Source organism: Coenobita brevimanus, chromosome 30 (genome assembly GCF_032717465.1).
Source record: "Coenobita brevimanus isolate Jiangsu-jjx chromosome 30, ASM3271746v2, whole genome shotgun sequence".
NCBI lineage: Eukaryota > Metazoa > Arthropoda > Malacostraca > Decapoda > Coenobitidae > Coenobita > Coenobita brevimanus.
Genome location: NC_136983.1, coordinates 34,975,993 through 34,987,892, shown reverse-complemented (window position 1 = coordinate 34,987,892; position 11,900 = coordinate 34,975,993). Strand labels below are relative to the sequence as shown.

The 11,900-nt window shown below is 40.9% G+C and overlaps 1 protein-coding gene across 1 annotated transcript in view; it reads left to right on the top strand.

The window, feature by feature from the left end:
* Positions 1–1,780: 1,780 nt before the first annotated feature.
* The window catches only part of LOC145395291 (uncharacterized), a 33,142-nt gene continuing 23,022 nt past the window's right edge, over positions 1,781–11,900 (top strand). The window contains exons 1-6 of the mRNA XM_080268969.1: positions 1,781–1,846; positions 4,497–4,650; positions 6,716–6,953; positions 7,050–7,178; positions 8,027–8,185; positions 11,779–11,869. Coding sequence (XP_080125095.1) covers positions 1,781–1,846; positions 4,497–4,650; positions 6,716–6,953; positions 7,050–7,178; positions 8,027–8,185; positions 11,779–11,869 — 837 coding nt within the window. The remainder of the gene's footprint in view (positions 1,847–4,496; positions 4,651–6,715; positions 6,954–7,049; positions 7,179–8,026; positions 8,186–11,778; positions 11,870–11,900) is intronic.

The following is an 11,900-nucleotide window of genomic DNA, read 5'->3' as shown; positions in this document are numbered from 1 at the left end:
TGAGAATAGATTATATGGCATATTTCAAGGGGAAATAAATAGCGAAAATTAGCGAACGAGTGCACGTGAGGTGTTGTCAGGTGATAATTAGCCAATTCCAGGTGTATGGCACTCTCACTTACCTTATTTCTTTTTTGTATATATTATTTGGTATAAGAATAGGGCATAGAGATTATTTCAATGGATGAAATCAGTGGAAAATTCCAGGGAAGATTTACTTAGCGTAGCACGGCCGGGCAGGCGAGAGGTGAGGGTAATGTAGGGAAGGTAGGGAGGGGAGTCAAGAACGGGGAGAAATGGCTAAATTGTCAACAATGGATGGGAGTACAGATGAGATTAGGAGTGCTGACTAATGTTGGACATTGGCAGTACTGATAGATGATACAAGCTACCACTTTAAAGCCCGGGGGAATTCAAAATAACAGAATCGCAAAAGTGACGCCCCGCGGTATGATTCCTTGCTCCCAAGCATCACGAAAGTGACGCCCCGCAGTTAAGGGGTTAAACGGAAAGGGTCTAATTAGATGCCAAGGCCGAATGATAAAGGCTAATTTGCCTCTCCAAACTAGACATGCCATATTATTACCCAAGAGCAACTATTTTGTACAGTTTATTGTCAAGGAAGCCCATGATTTGACTCTTCACTAAGGTGTGCTGCAGCCTTTGGCCCGAATCTGAAAAAGGTATTGGATCCCTAATGGTAGACAGGTCATAAAAAAATATCTCAAAGGTTGCATTATATGTAGAAGGTATGAACAACGACCCTGTGACTATCCAGGACCACCTGCCTTACCAAGGGATAGGGTAAATGTAAGTCAGCCCTTCAAGGTAACTGGAGTTGATTACACAGGGGCTATAACTGTTACGGGTAAGGGAACTCCCCATAAGGTGTATATATGTCTGTTTACTTGCACCTACACAAGGGCAGTCCATCTAGAAATGGCAGAAGATTTAAGTACAGAGCCATTCCTGAACGTATTTAGAAGATTTGCTGCTAGAAGGTCTTGTCCTGACAAATTAATAAGCAACAACAGAACCAATTTTGTTGGAGCAATACCTCTACTTTAAAATATAATGAATGACCCAAAGGTTAAGTCAGCGCTGGGAATCCGAAATTGTACCTGGCAGTTCATAGCTCCAAGAGCACCATAGCAATATGGATTTACCGAACGAATGATTGGTACTGTGAAGAACTTCCTTAAGAAAACCTTACACAGAACTAAGATCACCAGAGAGGAGTTGAGAACAGTGATAACTGAAATTGAGGCTAGGATTAATGATAGACCTTTAACCTATCTAGATGGCACTAGCATTTCGATTGAGGCATTGAGACCGGCTCATATATTATATGGCAGAAATCTCCATCCTGTGCCTTGTGTGGATATCCAGTAGGAAGTAGATGATCCTACCATACAAAATAATGAATTAGAACAACATCTGCAGGAGGGATATCAACGTCCGGAAAAAGTATTGGACACCTGAAATAGACATTGGAGCGAAGAATATCTTTTGAGCCTAAGAGAATGATTTTATGGGACTCAGGCTGCCAGCAAGATATCAGTTTTAAACATAGATGTGGTTTTAGTAAAAACAGAACAACCAAGATCCCAGTGGCCTTTAGCTAAAGTGATCTCCATGTACCCAGATTCAGAAGGGGTGCTGAGACTTGTAAAAATAAAATGTAGGGGACATACCAATATAAAAATAATTGATAAACTGATACCCCTTGAGTTAACAGCTACCCCAGAAACAGTGGATGGTGAAAAGCAATTGGGTCAAGATGCATGACCTAGAAGGGCCACAACACAAGGTTCTCAAGAACTATGGAGAGAACTCCTGGCTAAGGGTCACATTATATGATACAGCATATCATTGTACAACCGGTCCCAAAACTGTGGGAAATATTTCCCTCCAGAGCAGTTGCACTCTTTACCGTTTAAAATTGTTGTTCCTGTTTAAAAGCAGAGGAAAACCTGGAGAGGATTTATGACTAATTCAAGCGGTTTTATAACCCAGAGATTACATTCTGTTTAATAATTCTTTTTATTAATAAATCAAATGCTACTTCGTTTAACCCTTGTGGACAACTATATTATAAATATATGTAAATACTTGGGAAATTTCCATTGACCTAACTGCACTTGCATGGTGAGTATGAAGTGCCTCACGTGAAAAACGATTGAGGGTTTAACCCGCCACGTCCCGTCGATGTATGGGTACATTGCAACATTTTGCATTTGCCAGTCCCGACAATGTACTGGTACGCCGTGCAATTGCAAGGTCCCTAATTTGCACAATTTTCAATTTTCGTGCGTGATTTTTCGTACATATACACTGGACACCTTCCTCTATTCCTTTACAAGATGCCAAGCAGGGACAATGCCTTACACTGCATAACCTCCCCCTCCCCCCCGCACGCCATTGTCTCGGCAATTCACCTGTTACCAGTGACCTGGCCAATAAAGACATTCAAGGCCAGAGTGATTCCCCAATCGATGACATGTGGAGGACAAAGTTTACATAGCATTAGAGGAAGAAACAGTCAGAAATGATGACCAGGTAATGTGGCAAAAGAAGGTCAGGTATGGTGATGAGTTAGTGAATGAAACAATGCTTATAATGCCTATGTTACTGCTTGAAAACCAATATACTCTCGTATTACACATAAATTCATACCAAGTAAAAAAATAAATACCTGTCAGAAAACACAGTCAGGTAAGGAGGTACTGCTACCTGGATCGAGTATTTTAAACCTGAGGTGAGCGATTTCTCTATGAAATTTCGATGTTTCTCACCAAAAGGGGAGGTTTTAGCCAAAAATTTTTTTTTCGAAAATAGCTCAGGATTGGGGGGTGTCGGAGGTGCGAAATAGCTCTGAATGTGATGGGTTAATACATATTTACATAGATAAAGGGAATATTTGGCTTTACTTTAATTAAAACTAAGATTAAATTAAGTTGGCTTCACCTTGTATATATTGTGAAGTGATTCAACTATATTTAGTCTTGTAATTAATTTATAATTGGCATCTGCACAATCTTATGAGACAGAAGATGCTCGCCATGTTCATGCACTCTGCTGCTAAAGCCAGTTCAAGTTGGACATTGTAAAATACGCACCTAAGGATGCTTGGATGCCCAGGCAACTGAGCAATACATCAGGCTCGTTGTCATCTGTTGCCCGACTCATTCAAGCTAAGTAACCTTTATGATTTGGCCAAATCTTGGGGAATCAGCTAGGAGATAGGAGAATAATTACTGGTGAGTCGAAATATGAATTGTACCTAAACCTCATAAGAGACTTACGTGAATTTACTTAAGGTCGTGTTAGACTAACACTCATCATATAAAGAAGCATATAAAATTTTCTAACAGCGTCTTAATTTTTTTAATAATATACAATAATGACCTATTTTGTAGTAATAAGTAATAATGACGTGTAAAATTAAATTAATTTTACCGAACTCCATACAAATTTGTCAGTCTTGGCAGAGGTCTTGCTCTAGATAGGTATAAAAGGAGATAGTCAGTGCCTTTTACCATGTTTTCATATACCTGCTTTAAAGAGATGTCTACAAAAACGCTCCATTTTTATCGTCTGGCACTCATCACATTTGAAATCAGCAGGTAGAAGCTGTCTAAAACCAGTGTAAAAAAAAAAAAAAAATAAATCGTACTTTCTAACCCGCACTATAAACAAAAGCAATCGCTAAGGGCGTGTCCACACGTGTTCTCGAACGTGTTAACACAGCTGGCACCATGTTTGGATATATGTATGCAGCATTATGTGGACAGTTGTATGCAGGCATGTTTCGGTACAGCTTAGAATTTACTGATGCAATAAGTGTGTCCATACATGACAGCTGAGACTTCATGATATTGCCAACATGATTTGGACGCTGCTGTTCCGAACTTGTTTACAGTTTGTTCTTTACTGTGTTGTTTACATGTTGCCAGCACTTGTCCTAGTGTACGTTTGGACGCTCACAAAGGAAGAAGTGCTAGGGAGTTTCCTTCTCCGACAAGAATGCGACCCCATGTCCTTTCTGTCCTCCCAGGTATATATTTTAACCTAATCAACGCCTCTTGTCCTGAAGAGGCTAACAGGATGACTCCAGGATAAGTGATCATAATGATAAGGATAATAATTTTGAAGGTGCAGACGACACTGGCTTAGCTGTGAAAATGGTGGAGATACTGAATGCCGTGTTACAAGCTTCGTCACAGGACCTCTCTGTTACATTTATCAGGGACAAAAATACGCCGGTAATTATTTATTTCTAGACCTGTAATTCCTTTTCATGATGTGTGGGTTGGGTGGATAGGAGACAAACATCATAAATCGATGGGCTATAGTAGATATTATTCATTTTTATATCATCTCTGAAACACTCGATAGTGACTTGAGCAGTGCTATTAAGTATTGGTTAATATTGAGTATAATGACTTATGTTATAAACAAGGTGGATCTAAGCTTTTCTAACCCTAATCCTGCAGTTTGCTACTATAGCTGACATGACGGCGTGGTTGGGTGTGGGTGTGTTTGGTGTGGGTGTGGGCGACCAGGACGTTAACGTGACGCAGGCACTCATGTCCCGGGTGGTCTGCCATGCTCGGCAGGTACGCCACTGTCACATCACTGCTGAGGTGGGTAGGTATCTGTCTCATTATTGCTTAGGCAGGAAGGTCATTGTTACATTACTGCTGAGGCGGGTAGGTCACTGTTCCATTACCACTGAGGTGGGTGGGACACATAGTGCTCTATAGTGTCTCTATACTGTTTTATTTTTTAAGTTTATGTGTGTACTTAAAATTATAAAAAAGCTTATGAATTTCTTTACCCTGTACAATGTCGTGTATTCAATGCAAAAGACGTGGATGAAATTATTATGTGGCTAGAGCCGGTATTCTCGTCGGTTACGGAAGCTCCCTCGCATGCTTTCACAAACGATTTATGTTGGTTATTAAACCGTACTTTCCTCTTCAGTGTAACATAAATAATTTAATTTAATCTAGTGTGGGTTGCTGTGGTTTCACCACACTGATTCTCAAAAATTATGGAGATAAAGCTGGAGACGCGACAGGACTTCTGACGATTGTATTTTTTGTCATTATGCGTATGAATGTATTTGCATTATTACAGTATTTGGGGATACTATTACCATATTTGTTATTCAGAACTGACTGAACAAGAATACAGCACTCAGAGAACGCATTCTAACGCCAGAGCCTACCCTATACTAGACAATTCAGGTCACCACCAAAGTGCGATAGTACATGCATATAGAGTTCTATATTCGTGTGGTTTAACATTTTATTGGAGGTACCAGTGGCTGTCCGTGAAGGAATCTGATACATGTATCATAAAAAAAAATAGAGGTTATCCAAAGAATGTGGGTAATACTGCCAAGAAGATAAGTAGATTGTTAGCTAGATAGATCAATATAGACATAATACGTGGGTAGAAGTGTACAGATTTTATCACTGCATGCACGACACTTCAGCACAGCACCGTCATGACACCTAACATTGTTTTCATACTCTCGTGCTTCGCTAACAATCTTACCGTGGAATGCTTCCTGTGGTCGTGGACAGAGACAAAACACTATTGTAACTGTACTGTATATACTTCTAATATAAGGCAAACAGAAGCTGCAATGCATTCCTACCTTTCGATTCAACCCTCTTGATGCTTCATGTAAAATGAAATCAGTGTCTACTGTATACAGTCATACAAAGTGACCCGAGACCGGCTCGGTAAGGGATACAAAATAACAAGCCAGGTTTGATTTTACTTCAGACTGAGATGGATATACTGCGTCTGTGACTGTATAGATCCCCACCACTGATGGATTAAATGTATGGTCTTTTATCTACATAAGTTCTGGTTTTGAGAGGGGCAATATAGTTCTCACAGAACCACCTCTGTGTTCGTACATTCAAATGACAATATTCTGGAAAGTTCCGTACAATAAAAACATGATCTTCTAGTCATGAATAAATGATGTATGCAGCTTACAGCCAATGAAGCATTCTGGTGATTATTCTGGTCAATAGTGAGATTTGTCCAGACAGTACATAGCAAAACCACTTTTACTACAATGGTGTTTCTGTTATTAGTCCGATTTACGTACAGACTGCATATTTCGGCCCCAAAAGAACTTAGTTTGGAGAGGAAACCTTCAAAAATATAATTTTTGCATTTTATTAGTACTAGCATAAGGCAGTATCAGACTCTAGAAATGCCTTTTTAGTAAAGAGTTTATAGACGATTTTTTTTTTGTACTTTTATCTTGCACAATCAATTAAAAATTCAGAATATCCATATGAATTTGGATTTTTAACAGGATTTTCAGCAAACATTCGCTGTCAGGTGTATAACACTCCAACATATTATATATCATAGGTCTTTTACTCCACCTTGGACCAGATTTTTGTCTTTTTCTCGGTTTATTTAACGCAGCTCAGTGGCAGAAAAAGACAATGTTGTGGCTCTATGTTTTTTTTTTTTTTTTTTTTTTCCCACAGCACTGCTTCATGAACAGCATCATATTTTAGTGTTAATCTGTCACTCCCATTTAGCACTCAAGATAAGATGTCAATTTTGGACCAAGTTAGAGCAAAAAGAGGGTAGTGATGTCAAGAGCTATCATGGTGGGTCAATAATTCACTTCACAGGTCAAGTATGTGCAAGTTTCATCATTAAATTCTAACAGGGAAGGTGTTACAGCTACGGCAGGTGTCCAGGTCCGTGGCAGTGGTGGTGGTGAGTGATGACCCAGCCTTCCTTACCACGTTCGCTGAATGGTCTCAAAGGGAGCGTCTGTTGGTGTGGTCCACGAAACTCGTTGTTCTCTCCCGTCTCCCACTCCACCGCCTCCACCACCTCCGTAAAACCCTCTCTATGACCAGTTCCATGCTCATCGTACTCAGCACCTCGTCACGTCCACCTGGGTCAGAAGTAATACTCTGAAATTGTCACAGCACTTCTTAAAATTAATTTTGTCTCATTATATGAATAACCTTACATTTGTTTTTATCACTTTCCAGATGCAGAGTGTATGTGTATATGCCATATGAAAAGCCAGATGCCCAGCCATTGCGAATTGCCTCTTGCAAGAATAACGAGAGTTTAATGATCGAATTTCAACAACCTCCATTCCCTGACAAGTTCAAGAGGTAAATTATTAGGTACCTGAGACTTTAGCATGTACTCTTGCCTATTGAGGGAGCTCCATAACATGTCTTCCTTGTTGATTATTTTTTGGATACGGCTAGCTAATATAGTTTTGCAAGTAATTTGTGCAGAGTGTGGTGATATTAAAATGATTTAACACAGAAGAGGACGGCAAGGTGTAATATGCAAAATAAATCGCTTGGGAAGAGGTGTTAGGTAGTTTCCTTAGCAAACGAGAATACGGGCTTTTTTCACCCATATATTTGACAGGCGGAGCATAACCTCCGTTGATAAGAAATGTAATTATGATAATCTTCTAAACGTTTACCTTGAGGATAGGTTGTGGAGGATTTAGCAACAGGAAGCGTTAAAGAGGAAAGATGAAAAGTGTTTCATGTACTGCGTCAATCATCTGCATGCATTAATCCATTGTAAATTTATATTATATCACCATCGCCATGTTCCTCACATTAAAATCTGTAGGCCTGGTTCATAAATATGGGCAGATAATTGTCAAAATAAAAGAATTGTCAAGAGACAACCGTGTGAAATAAGCTATAACCCTATCACTCATCACTGTAACCTTCGAAAATGTGAGCTTCATCCCAGATGAAAGCCATTCTCACATTGTTCTACCATATTTCAATCAATGTGATAATCATTTGCTTATTGTTCGTGCTGTTGCCAGAAGGTAATATTCGGTTTAGGAAAAATCTCTTTTTGTGAAACAGTGATTGTATAGCCGTTCTAATAATATTAGAATTATGGGTTTCTTCCTTCTGAAAGGTTTAATTGCTTTAAGTTTTAATTAATACATGCAGTTTCTAACAGAATTATCATCTGCCTGTAGATTCTTGGAAGGAACCCAGTTAACAGTGGCTCGTGTGCCTCTGCCTAACTACGTGACCAAGGTGGTAGATGATCCAGAGGCACCCGGGGGGAAGCGAGTCATTATATTCAGCCCTGAAGTTACTTTACTGGAAGTCATAGCCGAAGTTATGAACTTCAAGTACGTTAAGATACCAAGTTTACTCTTTTTTATTACACAAGTGCTTTCCCTTGAAGTGCATAATTTCCCTGGAAAATATGTGCCATTTATGCCCTAAAATAATCCGGACCACTGGGAAATGGACATATTGTTTGTTTGGTATGTGTATTTCACTAACCCTTCAGTAAATGAGAGTCAATCCTTCCTTATTTTGTATCTGTGTCCGTTTCAGAGAACCTCAGAGGGCCCAATACCTGCCCAGGGCCCCAGCCAAATGGGCAGACTCGCATGGCCATGTGAAATGTGAGAGGTGTGAATGAGGAGAGCAAGAAAGTGGAAGTGGTGAATGTGTTCTTGAGTGCAAGATATACTGTGATGGCATTGTGTGAAACGAAAATGAAAGGGTGCAAAGTGGAGGAGTGGGAGGGTGTGAAATGTGTAAGATCGAGAATGAATGGGAGAGGAAGATGTAAGGAAAGAGTTGCTTTGTTCATGAATGAAGTGTGGCAGTGTGAAATGAGAGACTACAAATGTGTCAGCTCGAGGTGTACGTATGTCAAGTTCAAGTTTGAGAAGGTGAAAGTGGTGGTGATTGTAGCATATGCACCGTGTGAGGACAGGAGTGAGTGAGAGAAAGACAGGTTTTGGGATGAGCTGGGTGAAGTAGTGGGAGAAATGCCCAGGAGCTATAAAGTGATCGTGATGGGGGATATGAACGGAAATATAGGCACTGGTCCTGAGGATGACATAATGGCTTGTTATGGAGTACCAGGAGAAAATGATAATGGGAAGCAACTAAAGGATATGTGTCAGGAGAGGAGGTTGTGCATTTGTAGTGCTTATTTCAAACACAAAGATGTACATAAATATGCATGGCATAGAGGAAACGGCGATAGTATGGAAAGAAGCCTGATTGATTACTTGCTCACAGAGAAGTCGATGATGGGAATGGTTGCCGATATGAGGGCTGTGAGAGGACGATGTAGAGGTCTGTCACATCATATGATTGTGGTATGTAACATCAAGCTGAGAGGAGTGAGGTGGATCAAGAGAGAGAGGAGCAGTCAGGGAGAAAGACTGAAAGTTGAGAAATGAGGATCAAAGAAATGGCAGATGATTAAAGGACCAAAGTAGAGGATGAGTTAGAATCAGTGAACTAGACTGAATTGGATCTGGACAGCCTGTGGAATGCATATAGGGACTGCTTAGTTAGGAATGCTAAAGTGATGTGTGGTGTGGCAAGAGTATCAACAAAAAAGAAGGGTATGGCATGGTGGGATGAGGAGGTGAGAGAGCAGTGGAGGAAAAGAGGAAGAAGTGGCTAAAGTGGTTACAGAATAGGGGTTCAGTTGAAATAAGAACTGAATATATGTGCTGAGAGCAAGAAGCACGTAAAGAGACTAGTGAAGAGGAAAAAGAAGGACGTAAATGATGATCTGGGAAGAAAAATGAATGCGAACTACTCTGAAAATAGGAAGTTATTCTGGAAAGAGGCGCAGAAATATGGAAGTGAAAGCAGAAAGAAATGTGATGGTGTGAAGGATGCAGGTGGTAAGTTACTAACCCATGGAGATGAAGTAAGGACCAGATGGAAAGGATATTTTGAAAGCCTGATGAATGGGAACAGAGAGAATAGAGCGACTGTAAACATGATTGGTTTTGGAGAAGTGTAGAGAAGGAATGCAGTGCCAGGAGACGTGACACTCGCACAGGTGAGGAGCGCTGTGAAACGGCTGAAAAATGGGAAAGCAGCTGGGGTTGATGAGGTGTATGCAGAGATGCTTAAGTGTAATGGAAAGAGTGGAATGAAGTGCTTGTTGGAGATAAGTAAGAAGGCATGGATGAGTGAAACTGTGCCTGCAGAGTGGAAAAAGGCCGTGATTGTACCCCTGTACAAAAATACAGGTGAGCGAAGTGCGTGCAAGAATTATCGTGGCATAAGTTTATTGAGTGTAGAAGGGAATGTAAAAGGAAGAATTATTATGGAGAAAGTAAGAGAGATATCAGAAGTCCTCGTGAAAGATGAACAGGGTGGCTTTAGGAGTGGCAGAGGATGTGTGAATCAAGTATTTGCAGTGAGACAGGTAGCAGAGAAAGCTTGTGAGAAGGACCATAAGGTGTTTATGACATTCATGGATCTGAAAAAAGCATACGACAAAACAGAGAGGGATTGTGGAAAGTTTGCGCATGTATGGTGTAGATGGTAAGCTGTTAGGTGCTGTCAAGAGTCTTTCTGATGGTAGCGAAACATGTGTAAGGGTTAATGGGCATCTAAGTGAGTGGTTCACGATCGGTGTGGGCGTGTGACAAGGTTGTGTGATGTCCCCATGGTTGTTCAGTGTATGTATGGATGGGGTGATGAGAGAAGTAAAAACATGAGCAATGGAGAAAGGGATGGCGTTGGTAATGAATGGTGATAGATAGAATATCTCAAACTTGTTGTATGCTGATGATGCAGTACTACTTGCAAGTACTGAACAAGAACTTGGTAGGCTAGTGCAGAGTTTTGCTGATGTCTGTGAACGTCGTGCCTTGAGAGTAAATGTAGAGAAGAGTAAAGTGAAGGTTATCGAGAGAGAAGGTGACTCCCAGTGTGATGTCACGGTGAATGGAGAGGGACTGGATTGGCGAGAGTTCAACTACTTGGGTACAGTGATAGAAAAGAGAGGAAAATGTGCAAAACAAGTTGAAAGTAGAGTGACACAAGGAAGAAAAGTGGATGGTGCAATGAAGGCCTTGATAAGAAACAGAGGCCTGAGTGCTGCAGCTGCATGAGGCTTACATGAGGGAGTCTTAGTGCCAACTCTAACATATGAGTGAGAGACTATGGTGTGGCATGAAAATGAAAAGTCAAGAGTAACAACAGTGGAGATGCGGCTGCTGAGGAATGTATGTGGAGTACAGAGGGTGGATAGGATACGAAATAATGTGATTCGTGAAAGGTGTGGAGTGAGGAAATCGGTAGACACCAGAAACGAAGAGAGTATCCTGAAATGGTATGGTCATGTGGAAAGAATGGATAACAATAAAGTGGTGAAAAAAGTATATCTGAGCGAATCTGAAGGAGGGAGGAGGCGAGGTAGGCCAAGGAGAAGGTGGAGAGATATGATGGATGAGTGTGTGAGGAAGAGAGGTTTGGAAGTCAGTGAGGCTAGGGAACTGACAGGAGATCGAGCTGGCTGGATGAATTTTGAGAGGAGAAGTGCATGATCAGGGATTGTGGCACCCCTTGTGAGCATGGCAGCATCCAGATTGACTCAATTGGATACGTTTGTGTGAAGCTGCAGAATGCGGCGAATGCTTATGGCGTATCCGGTAAAGCCAGGATTCCAGGGTCTTGAATGATGAATGAATGGAAGTGTGGCCCATTTGGATTGGCCAAGTTTGTGCTGTCTGGACGTTGCTACTCCTCACCCTGCCCTTGGGTGGGAAAGGAGGTCCGGATGATGATGATGATGATGATGATGTTGCTGTCTACAATGCCTTTCTTGAACAAGTGCAATTACAGAAAATAGATAAGACTTTTTCTATTAATGTTAAAGCCGGACTACCTGAAGAGAACCATACCTTCTGTGTGCCTGAGTATACAGTGCATCTCGTCTCGTGCCTTTCAGCTTCACGTTTGTCGCACCTGATGATGGTACCTGGGGGGCCAAGAGACCGGATGGTTCCTGGTCAGGCATGATTGGAATGACACAGAAGAAGGTATGTTTCTATTTTAAACATTAGTTAAAAT